We start from the raw sequence: 20,972 nt of genomic DNA, 5'->3' as shown, positions 1-20,972 counted from the left end.
ACACACCCCCGCCCCCTAGTAAAACACTCCCCTCACACAGTTAACCCTTTCCCTGAATAATAAACTTAACCCCTTCCTCCCCAGTGCCATTAGTACAGTGTCAGTGTTTTTTTTTTTGCACTAATCACTGTATTGGTGTCACTGGGGATGTCAGTGACCCCAAGTCAGTACCCCCCAATGTCAGAATGTCCACCGCAGTCCCGCCATAAGTCGCTGATCACCGCCATAAGTCACTGATCGCCGCCATAAGTCGCTGATCGCTGCCATTATTAGTATAAAAAAAAACTAAAAATCCCAGTATCTTTCCCGCCATTTGTAAACACTATAACTTTCACGTAAACCAATTAGTTTACACGTATTGGGTTTTTTTTTTTAGCAAAGACATGTCGCAGAATGCATTTTGGCACAAAATTTATGACTAAATTTTATTTTTAAATTTTTTTTTACTGGACATGTTTTATAGCAAAAAGTCCAAAATATTGTTTTTTTTCCTCAAAATTGTCAGCCTTTTTTTTTTTATAGCGCAAAAAATAAAAATCGCACAGGCAATCACAAACCACAGAAAGAAAGCTCAATTTGTGGGAAAAAAAAGGATGTACATTTCATTTATGTACCATTTTGCATGACCGCGCAATTGTCCGTTAAACTAGCACAGTGCTGTATAGAAAAAAATGGCGTAAATTGCAGTATCTATACCATAGTTTGGAGACGCTATAACTTTCACACAAAGCAATCAATATACACTCATTGGGATTTTTTTTACCAAAAACATGTAGCAGAATACATTTTGGCCTAAATTTATAACTAACTTTGAGTTTACTATATATTTTCTATAGCTGAAAGTAAAACATATCGTTTTTCTTCAAAATTTTTATCCTTTTTTTGTTTACAGCGTGAAAAATAAAAAGCACACAGGTGATCAAATACCACCAAAAGAAAGCTCTATTTGTGTGAAAAAAAGGACGTAAATTTCATTTGGGTGCAGCATTGCATGACTGCGCAATTATCAGTTGAATTAGTGCAGCGCCGAGTAGCAAAAAGAGGCCTGGTCATTAAGGGGGGTAAATCCTCTGGAGGTCAAGTGGTTAATGATTATAAACTGTTTAAATGTGCAAATTATTATTGTTATTATTATACAGGATTTATCGTTTGCACAGCGCCTTACGATATAAAGAGAAACAAAACAGTTACAAAACAATAAAATACAAGAGGGTTAAGAGGGCCCCACTCATAAGAAATTACAGTCTAATAGGGTGGGGCAAGTGATACAAAAGTATTGTATTTTTTTCACATTTTATTCCACTTAAAGTGTTACTAAACCCACAACAGTAAAATCGGTCTGTATATGCAGAAAAGCATGCTTGTTATACTCACTGTGGAACCTAAGGGTTAATCCTCTGCATTGTGCAAAAAGGCCCTTTGACCCCTTCTTCTCTGTTACTCCCCTTTTTCAAGCGACCATCTCTTATTTCTGATAAGACAGACTGAACCATAGGCATTTGCACATGCTCAGTTTGGTGTGTATTGCTAGAAGTTTTTTTTGGGGGGGAGAGTGCATGTGATCAGCACAAGGCCAATCAGTGCTGTCCAGACAGAGCTCAGGGGTTTTGCATCCTCCTAGAGCAGAAAGAAAACTCCTCCTTCAAGCTTTAGCTAGTGCTGGGCTGGACACTGATAGAAGTCACAAGACCACTCTAACTTCTGATGAGAAAAGGTATTTAGCAGTTTATATTCACTAAAATATTTCTAATTCCATGTTCTGTGTACTGTGGGAGACCAGATATAATGGATGCAGGGTCCTGGATTTAGTAACACTTTAAATGAGTATAACAAAAAAATGTAAGCAGGGAATTAATTTAAACAGTGTAGCAAATATAATAGACTATATTTTTTAGATGTGCAATTTGTTCCAAGAGTTACAATCTATATAATCAACATATACTGACACTTCCACCTTTGAACTGGGTATCTAGGCATCAATGACTTCCGGTCACAAAAGGGTTAATGCTCTTTAATAGTGTGTATCAAATGGGTGGATGTCAGCATTTTTTTAAAATATCAGTAAGTAAGTGGCTGAAAAGTCACTAATTTCACTTCCACTTTTACAACAGATTGAGTTTTCACTTCTGTCTCCAATTCTATTTCTAAAGTATAAAAATCCCCATTCAGCCATGTTTTTTTTACCTTTTTATTTCCCATTAATAATATTGTAATGCAGTAATGTGTAATTACTGCATTACAATATTATTAATGGGAATTAATAAGTAATTATTTAGTAATGTGAGACAGTCCCAGACAAATTATTTTATATTTTTAGGATTAAGGTTAGAACCACTGCCTCGTATTTTCTATTCTGTCTATTCCCTTTTAATAACATTTTCCATCGTAGTGAGAGGAAATTTCCCCAAAGTGAAGTGAAATCTCACCTTCCTGGACAGGTGTCCCCACTGGCAGATTTGTGACAGTTACAATTGTCAACTGCATTTCAACATTGTAATCTTGTCACCAGGACAGGAATTAAGGTGACACTAAACTCAGGTTAAAAAAAAAAGTTCTGTAGTGCTACCTCCTTGAGAGCCGCTGCTTTTGAGTCCCCCTATTTCCTGCACAGCCAGGCAACACACATTTTCCAACTTCCATTCAGAGTCAGTAACCAGTCCATGGGCTTGTTTTTGTTGTTTTATTTAGGGGTAAACAACTTAGATAGGGTCTAGGGTATATGGGATGTCCAACTTGACCTGAAACCAATACTCTGAGGACACATTTCTTAATTTGTGTACAAAAATTTAGGATCGTGGACTTTATACTCCATCCGGAGGGGTATCAGTCTTTTGACTAATTAGTAACACAGTCTCCATGAGGAGCACTTGGCCCCCTCTAAGTGAACCTCTCAGACCTAGAAACTGCCCATCCACCTGGCTGCCTTTGAGGGGTATCTCAGAGTAAGAGATTATAGAATAGATTTGTAGCACTGTCCCATGGAGAACTGGTTGGGTATAGCACCCAGCAGCCCTCTCTCCTGTAGGCCCTGGGGGTGTAGAAGTACTCACACTGTCCTTGTGTCCTGTTGCTGGATAAACTGCTTTAAAGCTTTTTGCTGGGCTGGTTTCCTTCCAGGCTAACAGGGTGTCCTTCCTCAGTGGACTGCAGTGGAACTACCTGTCAACTTCCTTCTCCCATCTTTCTGACCTCAGCCTGGAGGCAGAACCCCCCTTCTCTGGATCCCATTGCAGGATACACAGCAGCACACCTCAACACTCCATCTTCCACCCCACTTCCCTGCTGGCCAGGCTCTCTCATTTTTATGGGCTGATTAGGCCCCCTTGCCAGGCCTTAAGTCTGGGACTTTCATGAATATGCAGATTAGCACCTTCTGGCCTCCATCTACTAGCTTCTAGAAACTTCTCCAAGCTTCTAGAACCAGGGGGAGGTACCAGATGCCTGACCTGTAGAGCCCTCCAGCCTGACTTCACACTGAACCTACTGACTCACACCCAAACCTCTAACTACATTACCAACTATGTACACAAGTGTGTGGCAGGCGCAGCACCCTTTGGTGCCTAGTGCGCTGTGGCATTAGAAAAATTATGCAATTGCTGATTCTTTGTTTGATTAGACTGACTTTACTCTGTAATTCCTCCAATGCCGCTCTATGGATGCAGTAGGTTTAAAGAGCACACCAAATACTTTAGTTAACTTCTTTAATAACTTCAATCTTCTTCATATAACACTGCTTACAATGGCTTGTTCATTCATCATACAGTAGCTTATTTCTTTCATATTACAGTGGTTTAATTTGTATTACATTGGGTTGATTCAATAGCTTATCTCGATAGATTCGATTGGATTATGATTACTCTACAGTGACTTGATTTGGTATATTCGTAAATTCGATAAGTTCGTTCTGTATATTTCGATAGATTGATAAATTCACTTGGATTTATAAATTCGTTATATTCGGTGGAACTACAACCAAACACACATACAACAGTTTTTACATACAGATCTACCTGCATTACTAAACAATAGAGGAACACACAAGTGCATTAAATACCTATTTGGCCTGCTCTGCCTCCATAAAGCTCTTCTGATTGGAACTTTGTCTGTTTCCTCTTCTGTCTGGTGAGCATGTGTCTCTAGAAAATCCTAGCAGGGAGTTTTACACAGGCATAAATGTGAAACTGGCTGGGATTGGTTAAGGCTCTGTACCTGTGTGAGGCTGGCTGTGATTGGCTCAGTTCTTTACTAACTTTTAAAGGCATATTTTCCTTTTCTGCTTCTGCTAACACAATTAATATAAAAATGTCATATAACAATCAAAGACATAAATTACAGCAATGATTCTGCTTTGGTTTTAACATATGCACATATATACTGTACTGAGGTTATTGGCAGGTTTGGTATACACATATATGTGAACCATATTAACAACCTAGGACTGGTCTTAGCTGGCCAGCTACAAAGTGGGCCTTATAGTTCCATCCAAATTCTTAACTCAAAAAACATCCCTTCTATTGCTCCCAGCCTCCTCCGAAATGCCAAATTCCTTTCTTTTTTTCTTTTTTTTTTTTATGCTGTGATCCTGTTAGAGGGTGGCTACGTACGTTCTTCATGGTCCTTAGTATGCAAAGAGCAGTGCTCACAACCCCAATAATGTGCACTGCTCATTCCAAACAAATGAGAGTAAGGGGGAAAAAGGAGAGAGGTTTTGTTGCTCAGGGAGGACTTTAGATAGAAACAGAAAGGGGGAGATTTACTAAGACTGCTGCACTAATAATTTGATGCAGCTGTGCATGGGAGCCAATCAGCTTCTAACTTCAGCTTGTATAAGGAAGCTTTGACAATAAAACCTGGAGGCTGACTGGTTTCTGTGCAGAGCTGCACCGGATTTTGCACTCTCCAGTTTTAGTAAATAATCCCCCAAAACAGTAGGAACTGATTTCATGTAAAATAGATTACAGGACCGTTAAGTAGTGAATGTGTATGGATTATTTTTGGAGAAAAGCAATACTGTTTAGTGTCACTTTAAGTCCCCTGTCACACCGGTGCAACATGTCATGCGTTTTGATAGCTTCAAATCGCATGCAAAGTCACATGCTATTGTCCACAATGGCAGCAGTCATATTGGTGCGATTCCGACTCCATCAGAGTCGCACTGATTTTGAAAGTACTTCATGCACTACTTTTTGCCAGTTCAGGTACGACTTGCATAGACATCTGTGCATGAAGTTGCACAGAGGTCTTCCAAGTCGCACCTGAAGTTGGACTGGCATCCGACTTTGAAATCGTGCAAATTCAAGTGAAGCAGCACAATTTCAAAGTTTGTGTGACGGAAGCGTAAGTGTGGGGCTGTCCAACAAGGGCACAACCACAGTACAAAAACCTGACAGGGGTTCAAACACTTTCCCACTCTATCTTCTTTAACCACCTCCCACCCGCCATAGAAGGAAATGACAGGTGCAAGGCGGTTCTCTCATTCTGGGAGGACGTCATATGATGTCCTGCCACTCTAATTGCACGGCTACGGGGGCACGCAATGAAGCGATCGGTGGTACGCTGTGTCCCTTGGATCACTGATCAATGGAAAGAGTCGAAGATGTCAGCTCTCTCATGTGATCAGCTGTGTCCAATCATAGCTGATCGCATGTAAATAATCACTATGACAGCTCGTGAGGAGAGGAGAGCTGGTAATCGGCATTCCTCAGAGGGGACATGTACACTGATCATCAGGGCACTGATGATCAGTGTGCACTGATGATCAGTGTAGCCCCATTAGTGCCACCTGTCAGTGTCCAGCAATGCCAGCTGTCAGTGCTCATCAATGCCACCTGACAGTGCCACATCAATGCCACATATCAGTGCCTACCAGTGCACATCAATGCAACATATCAGTGACCATCTGAGCTGCCTTTCAGTGTCACCTATCAGTGCCAGTCAGTGCCACCTATCAATGCCAGTCAGTGCCACCTATCAGTGCTGCCAATCAGTGCTGCCTATCAATGCCAGTCAGTGCCGCCTATCAATGCCAGTCAGTGCTGCCAATCAGCGCCAGTCAGTGGCACCTAACAGTGCCAGTCAGTGCCACCTCTCAGTGCCAGTCAGTGCCACCTATCAGTGCCATATATCAGTGCTGCCTTTCAGTGCCCATCAGTGATACCTGTCAATGCCCATTAGTGCCGCCTATCAAAGTCAGTGCCCATCTGTGCAGCCTCATTAGCGCACATCAATGAAGGAGAAAAATCACTTATTACAAAATGTTATAACAGAAACTAAGAAACTTTTCAAACTTTTCTGTAGTTTTTGGTTTGTTTAGCAAAAAATAAAAAATCCAGAGATGATTAAATACCACCAAAAGAAAGCTCTGTCTCAAAAAAATAATAAAAATGTTATATGGGTACAGTGTTGCATGACTGCGCAATTGTCATTTAAAGTGCGACAGTGCTGAAAGCTGGAAATTGGCCTGGCATAAGGTATATATGAAATTGGCCTCACATAAGGTGAGTATATGGGGACAAAGGTGACAGTGTCTCTTTAAGCAGGAAATACACTACTGAGATCAAATGGGCAACACCCGTAGAGCAGGAAATGTTGGTTAAGGTGTTACCTTATTATCACAAAACCCACAGTATACTGTATCTTATAAATGTGTCACCTTTCAAATCAGAAATTGTTCAGGTATGAAATGTAAGACAAGTGATAAAAGCCAGTCAGAGGTTCTAAGCCTTTTCCACTCCTTCCCAAATGAAATGAAAAGCTTTGGTTGGAGTTGGGGACATGTATGAGTGATTTTAAATGCTTTAAGCAGGAGTGTGGCATGCAAATATATTGGCAAGTGACATGCTGATAGGAACAGAAAGAAGAGTGATGAAAGAGATGACCTTAGCATTAGTATGCCGTCTGGCAAAGCTGTGTAAATGTCAGGAATGGATGGACAGAAAAACAAATTCTGTGGCAATTAAAACAAACAGCTCATATGCATGTATTGTAACTTTGCAGTTAGCTATTTACCTGGAGTTCAGCTATAAGATATCTTTACTTTTAGCTTCTTTTATTTTGCTGTCCTTTTTCATACCTAGTTTAAACTGTGGCAGTCTCCCATAAATATGGTACACGTAAGATTACATGAAAAACCATATGTTATCTTGTAAATCAATCTGTGGCGTGCGCATTTCCTTTGTCCTTTTTTCAAACGATTGCTCATTTTATTTAATTTACAAGCACAGTACTTCTGTTTTTTAATCTTTCATGATTGTGTTTTCACACCAGAAATGGAGTTAACAGAAGATATGGTCAATCTATCACACAATATGAGTTAGGAAGAAAAATGATTAGCTGAAAATGAACATTTCAATAGGAATTAAAATATTATTTCAATGTACCAGTGGTCTCCAAACTGTGGTCTGGGGGACGAATGCGGCTTGCTTTTATCTGGCCCTTGGGACAATATTTAATTCACTGACACCAATGAAAGGCATAATTCCTCCTAATGACACCAATGATGGGCAAATTTATAAGAATGAGATAAATGATGGGACATAGTTCCCCCCAATGACACCAACAATGGGGCCCAATGACACCAATAAAGGGGCACAATAACTCCCAATGACACCAACGATGAGGCACAATTCCTCCCACTGTCACACAATGATAGGGGATCATTTACTCCCACTGATGCTGAGACATTTTGTATTCCTGTTGGCCATAGCCCGGCCCCCCTAAAGACTGAAGCACAGTAATCTGCCCCTTTGTTTAGAAAGTTTCGATACCCCCTCTCAGGGGCAGAATGACCATTTGGGAACTCGGGCACTGCCCGAGGGCCCGGGGTCAGTAGGGGGTCCCATGAGATGCCCCTGGTACCTTTTTCATAGGCTTTTTTGAGTTTGGGCAAGAACACAGGGGCCCCATGTTCCCCTATTGCCCCATGAGTTGTCAGTCCGCCCCTGCCCCCTTTATATACCATGGGTCAGCAACCTTTTCTGCACTAGGTATCACAATGCTCACAAGCATTAAAGGATTAGTTTACCTTTTCTGGCAAAATTTCACTTTTCACAATAAATAGAAGTGTTTTCCAATGCAATTTCTAGCCCAGCCATCCCAATGTGCTTTTTCTTCACTTACCACATTCACAGGACGCTTAATTTTTTTTTAGTTTCTGTAGGATTTGGAACGGATGTTCATATAGCATAGCTTCTTGTAGATGGTCTCTCAGCATTCACGTCCTGTAGGCCACTTCCCAGAAGCCTTCACTTCCTTGTTGAATCACAGAAGAGGGTGTGATAGTGTGTGTTCACCACTCTGGACCACACCTCCCTTATTACAATACCACCTTCCTCCCATTAGCTACGTAGTACAAGGGCCTGTCTGATTTGGTACAGATCAAACTGATTGTTCAGGTGTGTTCTCGTATTCCATAGTTCTGGTAAATCTAAAGGAAATTACTAGAACTACATAATGTATGGTCATCTTTACACAAGTACATAGGAGGGAGTGGATGGAGACACTCAGTTGTCAGGCCCCATTCACATCTCCATGTAGTAAAGACTCACATTCCCGCAATTCATTTGTTTTGTGTGTTTTGGAGTGTTTTCACTCGTCTTGCATAGGGCAGGCCATTGAGTTCAATGGGCTGTTATACACGCCCCAGAAAAGCTCCAGAACATTTTTTGGAGCGGAGCACGGTGCGTTACTAAAGTTTTTGGTACATTTATTACACTTTGGGTGTCTTTAACATGTAATGACAACACAAACATGATGCACATTTACAGCGTGTTTCTGAAACACATGGCAAAGTATGCATTTACTGTGCAGGTTGCCATGCTTTCAGAAACACACAGATGTGAATGGAGCCTCTTTGTTCTGTGTAAACGCACCAATTTCAGTTTCAAGCCCCATTCACACCGAGAGTAGAGGGAGCGCATGTTTTTTGGCTCATTTTTCTAGTGACACACAATAGGTCAGCCTGTTGATTTCAATGGGTTGCGCTACACGTGGTAAAGTAGCTCATGGGACATATCGGTGTGATGAGAGTTGCACATTTTTTACTGTGCAGTTTGCTGCATTTGTCACCCATTTTTTTCATCTGGCAAAATGTGTGATTGTTTCTGTATTTTTGTGTGCCATTAACAATGAATGAAGCGCAACTAGTTAATTTTAGGTTTATCAATGTGGCCATGCACTATACAATCTGTGTACAATCTCCTTTAGATTTACCAAGACTAAATAATAGGAGGACACAGCATCTATCCAATCACTCTATATTCAATAAACAGACCCTTGCATTACATCAGGGGTGTCCTGTGGGCTGCATGTGGCCTTAGCCTGTCTGAAGGGACGTTGGGGTAGCCAGGCAAATGCACGTGAGGAGAGATCCAGGGGATGCTGGGAAAAAATAGTTGATGGGTGAATGGTGTGTACTAATGAGGTCAGTGCAGGAGTTGTGTGCTAATGGGATCGGCTGGTAATCTGCTTACCGGGTCCTACTGGCTCCTCTGTCCTCTGTCTACATTGCAGGAATTTAAAAAGCTTTCTAAAAAATTTACCAAGGGCTAAAAGGTAAGTCCTTGCTCTCCAGATCAAAGAGAGCTTGAATATTTTTGCAACTGAGGTAAGTTAATGGTATATTGGTGCATAGGGGAGCTGGATTTTATAAAAAAAAAAGTGAACTTAGTCTTTAGCATTGGGTGGGGAAGAAAAGTGGAAGAAAGGCCTAAAAAGTCTAATTATTCATAAAAATGTTTCCTCCCCCCCACCTATCCTGCCTAACCTGTATTAAAAAAGATCTGTGTACTTACCTCTTTTTCATTCACTGTGGTACCAATCACATGAGCCCACACCTCATGACCCTGTGTCAGTGAGCAGCTGCTGCAGAGGAGTGCTGATAACGGCTGAGATATGGGAGCCTATGGGTGACGTCAGGAATTCAGAGCTGTTGTTGAATGCTCCCTGAGCCACGGTTGCTGGATAACAAGACTGGATCAAGGCAAATTAACACTTGCCCTCCGGACGGTTTTAGCCCCTTCATAACCACAGCATTTTTTTATATTCAGCACTGTGCTACTGACAATTGCTCGGTCATGCAACACTGTACAAAAATTAATTTTATATAATTTTTTTCACACGTATAGAACTTTCTTTTCCTGGTATTTGATCACCACTGGGTTTTTTATTTTTTATATAAACAAAAAAGACTGAACATTATAGAATAAAAACAATATTTTCTAATTCTGTTATAAAACATATCCAATTGACAATAAAAAGAATCATATTTCTTCAAAATTTAGACCAAAATGTATTCTGCTACATGTCTTTGGTAAAAAAAAAAATCCCAGTAAGTGTATTTTACTTGGTTTGTGTGGAAGTTATAGCGTCTACAGACTATGGGATATACAGGACACTTCACTTTTTTCAACTTTGTTATGTTACAGCCTGACACTACTACAGTTGTTTAAATTTTTTTTCTTGTTTTATTAATCTACCCTCAGTAGCCCATAATGACAAAGCAGAAAACAGAATTTTATAAATGTTTGCAAATTTAGCAAAAAGGAAAAACTGAAATATCACATTAGTATTCTGACCCTTTGCAACAACATTTGAAATTTAGCTCAGGTGCCTCCAATTTCTCTTGATCATTGCTGACATGTTTCTACACCTTGATTGAAGTCCACCCATAGTAAATTAAATTGATTTGACATGATTTGGAAAGACCCACAGGTCTCTAAGGCCTCACAGCTGACAATTCATACTGTAACAGAGCAAAAGCCATGAGGTCAAATGAACTGCCTACTGAGCTCAGAGAGAAGATTATTGCAAGGCACAAATCTGGGGAAGGAGAAGGGCCTTAGTAAGAGAGGTGACCAAGAACCGATGGTTACTCTGACTGAGTGCCAGAGATCCTGTGTGGAGATGGGACAAAGTTCCAAAAGAACAACTATCACTGCAGCCCTCCAACAATCTGGGCTTCATGGCAGAGTGGCTAGACAGAATCCTTTCCTCAGTACAAAACACATGAAAGCCCACTTGGGATTTGCAAAAGCTTTTTGGTTAAAAATAGATTAGGTAGGATAGGTAACAGGAGGGAACATTTTTTAAGACTAGTTAGACTTAGGACCCTTTCACATGGTGGGTCTGATCAGGTCTGCCTGTTTGTTTTTCAGGAGGACCTAATCGGATGGTCCATTCACCACTATGCACAGGCAGTGTCTGTTTACACCCACCTACCTCTGGGTCTGATTGGGTCCACTAAAAAAAATGTAAAAGGATCTGTCCTCTTCCATTTAGGTGGTTTGGGAGTAGTCAGTTGTAAATGGAAAGCAGAGCTCATTTACACCTGGCTGCCCATACACAGCAAAGTGGCTCTGTCCGTTTCCACTCTGAAGAAACTGAGTGGACACAGATGTGTCATCTACCCATTCTGCTCCAATCAGCAGGGAATCTGTGAGCGGATCCACTGCCGATCGGGACGGAGTCCGCCCCATCTGAAAGGGGTTCTAGACTTTTCTTTCACTTTTATTATTATATAGTAATTCATGAATTTACCATGTGCAAACATTGATTGACTCAAAGGTGCAGGGACATACTAGAAGCCCACCAAGGCACAAATGTAGCTGAAGGTGTCCAATGTGTTCTCAGGCCATTTCCAGCAAGCTATCCAAAATGGCAACACCCCGTTTTATAACTACCTTTAGTAAGGTGCACATGGACGGACTTTAAAGCCTAGCTCTAGGTTTACTATGATTTTAAATAGTTTCTTTGGGCCAAGCTGGTCCAAACAAACTGTTTCCGTTACTAATGGATGCTCCCACTGGGAGCGCTGTATACACTGTATTGGGCATTGGCTACATACAGTACATAGCACTGTTTTACAGAAGTGGTATGTGGACTTCCCATCCCATTCCTGGAACAAAACTAAGTGAAGCTGAGCACTGCTCAGCCATCCATAGGAGGCTTTGTATTTATGAATGAATACAAGACTTCCTCTGATTGGTTGAGGTGGAGTTATACTGTAACCGTTAGGTCTGTGCCTGGAGGTGTTGAATGCTAAACTGTGTAACATCAATGTACCAGTATCATGAAGAGAAACTCTAGTTAACAAGTTTGTTTATTCTGCAGAGTCTTAATGTGGAAAAGCTTATGTGTGCAAATACAGGTTGCGTAGTGGGGAGAACAAAGTGTGATTTATGTGCTTGTGTAACATAGGTGTACAGAAGGAACGGCAGCCAGTTTGGGATGGGGATCTGTCTGAGTATCTATCTAAGCATGCCCTTCTCAGCTGTGGATCCCTATTTTAGGGCCACCATGGTATGGATCTTTCCTGGGGACAGAGCCTGGACCACAGAAGAAGCAAGGCCTCCAAACTTATATGTTGGAGCAAGATAAAAGTGCTGTGCGATGGAACTGGTGGAGGATATTTAGTGTTCTGCACTGTTAACCTCAAAATACTCTGTAGTCTGGTGCTAGGACAGGTAGGAACAGATCCACGTCGCTGGCTGAAGAGGAGACGGGTCCTTCTGGTGTGTATCCTGGCAGAATGATTTAACCAATGGCTCACACTTTTTATTACTTTTGAAGTGAGGTAGTGGCACATAAAGAACGGTTCCACCATGTCACGGCCCCTGCCTACAACAAGTGTTCTGTGCACACTGTGCCTGCATGTTACAACCCATTCAAAGTATTGTGTGAAACCTGTGTTGTGTTCTCTGCATAGCACCGTAGAGTACACTCTGTAACAGGAGGAGTGACCAGTCATGTATCTATGTCAAGTCATATAACTGGGGTCTTTATTGTTTAAAGTGGAACTTCACTCTCAATCAACATGGACTATTTTTAATCTTTAAGCTGCTAGCATTATTAAATAGATAGGAAAGTATATCATATTTACTTTTTTTAAACTTTTGTTTACATTTCTTCAGTTACATTCTGGTTTCCATGCCTAGGTAAATGATGTCACAAATCCTAGGAGCCTTCAGGAGGGGATGGAGGGTTCTCAGCTCAGTCAGTGTCTGAGCTAAGGGCAGATGGATTCCAGCAAGTAAATGCTATATTGATCGTCTGCCCTTACTCTAGAAGGCCACTGCCAGAAATACCAAGGGGTATTTTCCAAAATTATTTCTCAGCAAAATAAAGCATGGAGACATGGATGGATGAGTTTGATTTGAATATTAACAATGAATCAACAAATATTTTGGTTTGTGGTGCTCAGATGCAGTGCAGTTCCAATTTAAGCAGTGGTATGGCTGCAGTAAGGCCATACTACTACATTATAAATGGGCCCCTTAATGCAAGCTGTGTTTCCTGTTCAAAACACATTGCTGTTCACATGCCAAGTTGTGAGGATCCAGACATTAAGATTTTTATCAGTGAAAGTATGGTTTTATTTTCTAAAGCAGGACTTTTTGATATGAATAATGAATTAATGTGATATTTCATAATAAAAAAATCATGGTGACAATGTATTATTTTTAGGATTGAATCCACTTCCTGGGGATCAAAGATATGAGGTGGTTTATCCTCGAAAACTTCATACTCAGCACAAGAGAGATACACAGGTACAGTAACTGATCTACTTATGCAAAACTGTTCACACAAGGAGGAATAATGTTAAAGGAAATTAACTAATTTAAAATTTGCATTATTTGTTAATAACTGAGAAGTTTAGAAATAATGGTGGGCTAAAAATTCAAATGTTATATATTATGATATATTTTATATTTTATATATTTTTTCTGGGTTCCTAATTCTACAAATGTCATGCTGCCTCATTACTATTCCTGCACTGTTTTTTGCCATTAATCCCAACTCCAGTGAGTATGTGCTGGTGGTGAGACCACTATTAACATGCACCTTTGCCTTGGCTATGGATAGAAATGGCCAAACCCAAATGAACAGCTTTGGACAGCCATGACCCTTTAAAGAACCAAAAAACCTAAAGTGCAGGTTGCCCTACATTAAGCTGTACAGTACATGGTATTATAAGCTGTCATCCCATTTAGGAGTTGTCACTCTGATTTGATGATTTCTGAGATTCGTAGAGATTTGTCATGTGTTATAGAACTATAAAGAGGCAAGTGTTTTTATAGAAAAGTTAATTGAAAAAAATGATAATAGATAAGGTGCAAGAAAACCAAAGTAATATTTCATATATTTTATCCTAGAGTATTAAATATAGCATTTCTATCAAGTAGGACATTATAAATCCTGCATATTTTTGTTTATTATTATTCATTCTAAATAGAATATTACTGGTTTTGTTTGTGTTAATTTTCGATGCTGAAATGAAATGTTTAACTATATATAATGTAGTAGTTTTTATTTTAGTGTTTGCTTAACATTTGTGTTCCTGGGTATAGTACTTTGCATTGCAATACATTTTTATTTTGATTCTGTTTTCGCTGGTAAGAAACCCCCTCGGGAAAGGTTGTGCATTATGAGGGGGTCTTAGTATCTCAGCTGCACTTTTAAAAATCATTTTAAATTAGTTATGGGGAATGCAGCAGAAAACTATGATGGCTTGGGCGGGCTATATCTTGGAATCCTAGCAGAGAGATTGCACCAAAGTATTGCATGACAAGTATGAGAAATGTAGCATAAGACAGTAGCATATCTTCCTGATGAAGATCATCGTGAAATGCATTGAAGAATTACTTACCATATCTGTTATATATTTATCTTTTACCAATGGTTATATGTAACCTCTTGTTGCAATGTTGTACATACATATAGAATATTAGCAATATCTCATGGATGGCATTTTCTGAATATGATGTGTCATTGATTTGTATCATTTGATCACCCATTGAAATGTATTTCATTTATGAAATATGGTATTTTGTAATAAAATGTTTTTTTATCTGATTTTCTGTTCTTATTAAGGGCACCCTAAAAGTCCCACCAATTGGCATGCAAACCTTTTTCTACACATGATTTGGAGGTGCAGTGTCAGGTCACTAACCATCTATCCTACCCTCTGATTGAAATGATAAGAACCCATTAAGTAAAAATAACCCAGCAGAGTATACCTACAACTAAGTTTAATGATGACAGATTATCTGAACAGTGTAAATGGCATTATCAAGTTTTGTGCAGCAATTGTGATTGTCATTATGCTGTATGCATGCTATACAGCCAAAATTAAAATTGGTCTCCTTTGTCCCAGATCTTCAATGATATAAAAACCTGCGTTGAAATAATCAGAAAAGTGTAAGATGAAGCAACCACTATGCAATTGTGATACCAATAGCTACACATAAATAATATCAGAAAACAGCACTAAATCCAAATATAAAATAAATAAAATAACATAAACCAAAAAGAATAATTTGTGATATATGAATGTTAAATCACAAATAAAAGTAAAAAAAAAAACACGTGAGATGCAAAGAATGTCCTTTTTACAATCCATATAGTACTAAAAATCCCAAAAGGATTGGAGCAGGAAGAGGTAGAGAGGAGACATTTCTGGAAGTGGCAGCAGAGAAGAGATTCTGATGGAGGACGTGCCTTGTGCCTGAAGAATCACAATTAAAGGATATATCTAAGCGTTTTTGACCATTTACATCCTAATGGTCCACATTGTCTGGTAAGAGGCTCCCTAAAAGGTGTCACTTGGTGGTTGATGCATGTTCTCTCTAAGAGGAAGTAGGAGTGTGAGGACACCTTCAGCAATATATGGATTCCGTAAGGACTTTTTCTTGACCTCACATGTTTCTTCACCTTTTGGGATTTTTAGTAATATATGGATTGTAAAAGGACTGCCTTAGCATCTCACGTTTTTCACTTTTATTTTTGATTTAACATTTATATATTACAAATTATTCTTTAGAGCCACAAAAATATCTTTAAGTATAACTAAAGGCAAAACTTGTATTATTTAGTTTTGGATAGAGTCGAGGGGGATTAGAACCCCTGTCAGTTTTTATTGCTGTCTGGGACATTTATTATCTCTAATCGTCCTGTTTACCATTATCATTGAAAGTGAAAGAAAATAAAATCCCATATTTTGGGTTGTCACTAGAACAATAACAAAGGGGAAACCTTCCATTGGAGACGCTAGGTCTGGTGACTCTGGTGACACACCGGATTTCCCTCACTTTGGAGGGATTTCCTCTCACTTCCTATTAAGGGACAGGAAGTGAAGAGAGATCTCCCCAATGAGACAGAAATGGCAAAAAAATCCTAATGATATACACTCACTGGCCACTTTATTAGATAAACCTTGCCTGTACCAGGTTGGACCCCCTTTTGCCTTCAGAACTGCCTTACTTCTTCATGGCATAGATTCAACAAGGTTTTGGAAACATTATGCAGAGATTTTAGTCCATATTGACATGAGTTACTGTTTCCTTTCTATCATTTTGATCCATTCTGCCCATTCTCCTCTGACGTCTGACATTAACAAGGTATTTTGTTCCACACAACTACCACTCACAGGATATTTTTTCTTTTTCAGACCATTCTCTGTAAATCCTAGAGATGGTTGTGCATGAAAATCCCAGTAGATCAGCAGTTTTTGAAATATTCAGACCAGCCTGCCTGGCACCAACAACCATGCCAAGTCACTTAAACCCCTTTTCTTCCCCATTCTGATGCTCAGTTTGAACTTTAGCAAGTAATTTTCACCACATTTACATGCCTAAATGCATTAAGATGCTGCAATGTGATTGGCTCATTAGCAATTTGTGTTGCCAATCAATTGAACAGGTGTAGCTAATAAAGTGGCCCATGAGTGTAAGTCTTGCTCTATCCAAAATGGGAAAAAAAGTTTTGCCTTTAGTTATACTTTAAGGGTTTGTACACCTTCATTTGAGAAAATATACTCTAAGGAAAATATGTGGGCACCTTTGCAAATTAATGAGTTTGGTATACGATGAAGAGGATGTGGACACCCCTTCAAACTACTCTGTATGATTAACTGGGATTCTGATTCTGAGACAGGTCTTTTCATCCAAAAGCAGTAGCTCACCTTTACAAATTTCCACATAGAAACACCAAAATCTTGTGGAACTCCTTCCTAGATAGAGTGTCTTTTGCAGCAAAAAAAAAAAAATACAGAATGTGATATGAGTGCTATCCTTATAAATATGTGGTGCAATACTCGTTTTATGTTTGCCAAATTATTGTTAGTGTGGTTCCCAGAAGACATCATAAATGTGTTCATGCCACTCCTATCTTCACAGAGCAAATATCCAGACCTAGTGCATTATGGGATAGAATTAAATGGACAGCCATTAGAACTTCAGCTGGAAAAGACTGAGTGAGTACCTCCCACATATTATTGCTTAGAATAACACACTCATTTATCGAAGAGAGTGAAAATGTGCAAAATGCCAAATGAAAAGTACTTCTTTTTGGATGTGAAACACTTCCTTAAAGTGGAACTTCACTATTTTAATCAACATAAACTATTTTGAATCCCTATGCTGTGAGCATTAGTAAATAGATAGGAAAGTACTGTATATCATACTTGTTTTAAACTATTTTTTACATTTCTTTAGTCACTTTCTAGTTTCCATGCCTATTATTATTATTATTATTATACAGTATTTATATAGCGCCAAAAAGTTTGCTCAGCACTTTACATTATAGTGGGAGACAGTACATGAGACAATACAGTAACAATACAATACACAAGGGGTTCGAGGGCCCTGCTCCTTGGAGCTTACAATCTAGGAGGGAGGGGATAGTGGTACAGGAGGAAATGGCTGTAGTGGTACAGGAGGAAATGCCTAGGCAATTGATGTCATACATCCCAGTAGTTTTATCAGTTAAGCACACCCTCCTGCCTGTATGCCAGAATTAAGGGCAGATGGCTTCCAGAAAGTAACTGTATATTACTGAACAGTAGAAAAATATTTTTGCTTCGCACTGAATTGTTTTATAAAGCCTGTATTCTATTTTCACACAGAGACCTGCTAACTAACAACTATACAGAGACTCATTATCTGGATGATGGGACTCCAGTAACTACAAGTCCAGCATGGCAGGTATGTAGAATGATAATGATTGTATAGCAGTTTTATTTTATTTTTTACTTTTAAAGGGTTTATCTACTTAGAGCAGGGCTTTAGGTTACTTTGGACTTTGTAAAACTTTTGAAACATCACCTACTTGAGTGCTGGCTTGACCTACATAAAGCTGTATACATTTATATCAAGGGTGGAGCTGTACATGATATTGTAAACGCTCATCTATTTATGTCATAAAGGAATCCTTACGTACAACTCAACCATTCCACAATCTCTCCCCAAAATGGTATAGCGATTGGAATGGTATAGCGATTTTTTTAAAATTATGAATTAAAAAGAGCGCTGTGTGTATGTGTATGTGTATACTGCAGTTTTATATTCAAATGGTTTTTATTGAAGGAAAAAAAAATTTTTTCAACATACAAAAGGGTAAACATATTAACATGAAACTAGAAGGGTTCACTCGAAGGATTATAATGCATGAATAGAGGAGTAGGAGTGGAAGATCCCCACCAATAGGCCGGGGATACTTTAGGTTCCAATTGTATACATGAGAGGTATGCTCATTGTCATGTGAACCAGTCTAGAGAACGAAAGATTATGAGTAGGGAGGGGGGGGGGGAAGTAGAAAATGGGGAGGGAAAGGAAAAGAAGAGAGAGGGCACCATCGGATGACGAGTTACGTGTAATACAATGGGTAGAATTAGTAATCATTTTACAGAACAGTTTGGGTTTTTAAGCCATCTAGACCATTGGGTATTAAATTTGTGAGAGGTGGAGTTTTGTTATACAATCCTTCTTTCCATTTCACATTGAAGATTGAGATCGGAAAAGAGGCGAGACAAAGGGGGAGTAGTAGTAGAGCGCCATAGTCTGGTAATATTGGTTTTTGCTGCTGCTAAAGTATGTATAACAATGGTGCGTGAATTTGTAGGAAAGTTATCTACGCCAACATGCAGGAGAGCTAAAGCGGGGTTTGGTGTTACCAACATACCTGTAATTGAGGAAATTATTTGAAAAACTTTGTTCCAGTAAGACTTAATTGACTTACAATTCCAGAGTATATGTAATAGTATACCAGACTCTCCGCAGTGTCTCCAGCAGGCTCGCGAGTGTTGTGGATAAAATATTGATAATTTAGTGGGAGTTAGGTACCATTCATGTAATATTTTTAAATATGTTTCCCAGTGGGAGGAACATTTCGAGGCCTTGTACGTAATGGTAAATGTTTTTTCCCACATGCTTGGGGATATCGATTGTTGGAAATTTTTCTCCCAGTTGGTTAAGGAGGAAGTATATGTTGTAAATTGCCTTTCGGTTATAAGTGTATAAAAGACAGAGATTCCTTTTTTTGGGTATTTGGTTCTATAAAAGAAGTGATGTGCAGTTGCAGGAATTTCTGTTGTGTGCGGGATACTTGTTTTGTGGAGTGCATGGGCTATGCGCATATATGTAAATTGTTAATTGCCAGGAAGGTGAAATTTGCTTTGAATGGTGTAGAAAGAGTCCAATTTGCTTGAGGTGAATATGTCTTGAATGTGAAGTATGCCAAGGGCCGTCCACTTTGTTAGATTTAGATGAGGTATGATGTAATGCAAGGACGAAAGTGGGGTAGGGGTTTGAACATTGTTTTTCCCAAATTTATTGTTGTCAACAAAATCGTGCCATGCCGTTAAGGAGGCCTGTATGCATGGGTGTTTGTGAAGCGCTTGAATCTGAGCCGCTCGAGGTAGACATAGTATGTTCATTATCGCGTATGGAAGGTACACAGATGTTTCCAAGGTGGTCCATATTTTTTCAGGGGAGGGGTGCCACCAGAAGAAGAGCTGATCTAATAGAACAGCTTGGTAGTAGGATTTCATATGTGGGAGGCCCGCTCCACCTCTGGAGGTTGGACGTATTAGGAGATTCGTGGTGCATCTGGGTTTTTTTGAGTTCCATAGGAATTTGTTTAATATGGCCTGGAGGTTAGTGAAGAAAGAGCATGGGACTGGGATGGGGAGTGTTCGGAAAATGTATAGTATTTTAGGAAGTATACACATTTTTAGAGTTGCTATTCTACCCAATGTCGATAGAGTAGAGGTGCGAAAGCTCTTGAGATCCCGTGGGATAGTTTCAAGTAGCGATCTGTAATTAGTTGGGTAAAGGTGGTTAGTCGTAGGGGTGAGTCTAATCCCCAAGTAAGGAATGCTGTGTTTTTCCCAGGTAAAAGGGAACTGTTTAGAGAGTAAGTCCTGGGTAATAGAGGGTGTATATAAATTTAAAATTGATGATTTGGATTCATTAAGTTTGTAATATGAGACCACTGAGTAACTTTGAATGTGCGTACGAATCGTCTGGAGTGATTTATATGGATTTGTAATCATCAGTATAATGTCGTCTGCGAAGAGACTGATTTTGTGTTTAGTGGTGAGGTATTTGACTCCCGTGAAGCTTGGGTCGTTTCTAAGGTTAGTCGCTAGTGGTTCTATAAGTAAGGCAAAAATTATAGGGGAGAGGGGGCAACCTTGTCTGGTTCCATTGGATATACTAAAGGGCTGTGAGAGCGTGCCATTAGTTAAGACTCTAGCGGAAGGTTTAGAGTAAAGGGCGAGGATCGCCGACAAGATCCAATCCGCAATGCCAAACTTTTGTAATGTAAGTGTCATAAATTTCCAATGAATTCGGTCGAAAGCCTTTTCCGCGTCTAGTGATAAAAAAAGGGAGGGACGTTTGTCAGTTTCAAGGTGGTGAAGCAGAGATATAATTTGCCTGGTGGCGTCAGGAGCTTGTCTACCAGGTATAAAACCCACTTGGTCTGGATGGATCAATGTAGGTAGGTATGGGAGTAATCTTTGAGCAATTATCTTAGCATATATTTTTATGTCTGTATCGGTCTGTAATTTTGAGCGAGTTGGGGGTCTTTGCCCGGTTTTGGGATGGTTGTGATTATCGTTTGTAGCATGTCAGGGGGGAATTCCCCGTCAGATGCCACGTGATTGTAGAGGGCAGATAGGTGTGACTTAAGATCGG

At 39.6% G+C, this 20,972-nt stretch overlaps 1 protein-coding gene across 1 annotated transcript in view; it reads left to right on the top strand.

The window, feature by feature from the left end:
• Positions 1-20,972, top strand: part of LOC149450057 (zinc metalloproteinase-disintegrin-like VAP1) — a 72,070-nt gene that overhangs the window by 6,821 nt on the left and 44,277 nt on the right. Inside the window, exons 2-4 of the mRNA XM_089692490.1 lie at positions 13,462-13,544; positions 17,172-17,248; positions 17,900-17,978. Of these exons, the coding sequence (XP_089548616.1) occupies positions 13,462-13,544; positions 17,172-17,248; positions 17,900-17,978 (239 nt within the window). The remainder of the gene's footprint in view (positions 1-13,461; positions 13,545-17,171; positions 17,249-17,899; positions 17,979-20,972) is intronic.

Source organism: Staurois parvus, unplaced genomic scaffold, assembly GCF_062004578.1.
Source record: "Staurois parvus isolate SC_StPar_1 unplaced genomic scaffold, SC_StPar_1.0 ptg000586l, whole genome shotgun sequence".
In the NCBI taxonomy this organism is placed as follows: Eukaryota; Metazoa; Chordata; class Amphibia; order Anura; family Ranidae; genus Staurois; species Staurois parvus.
Note: the sequence above shows the minus strand (reverse complement) of the source record. Positions and strands in the feature narration are given on the sequence as shown.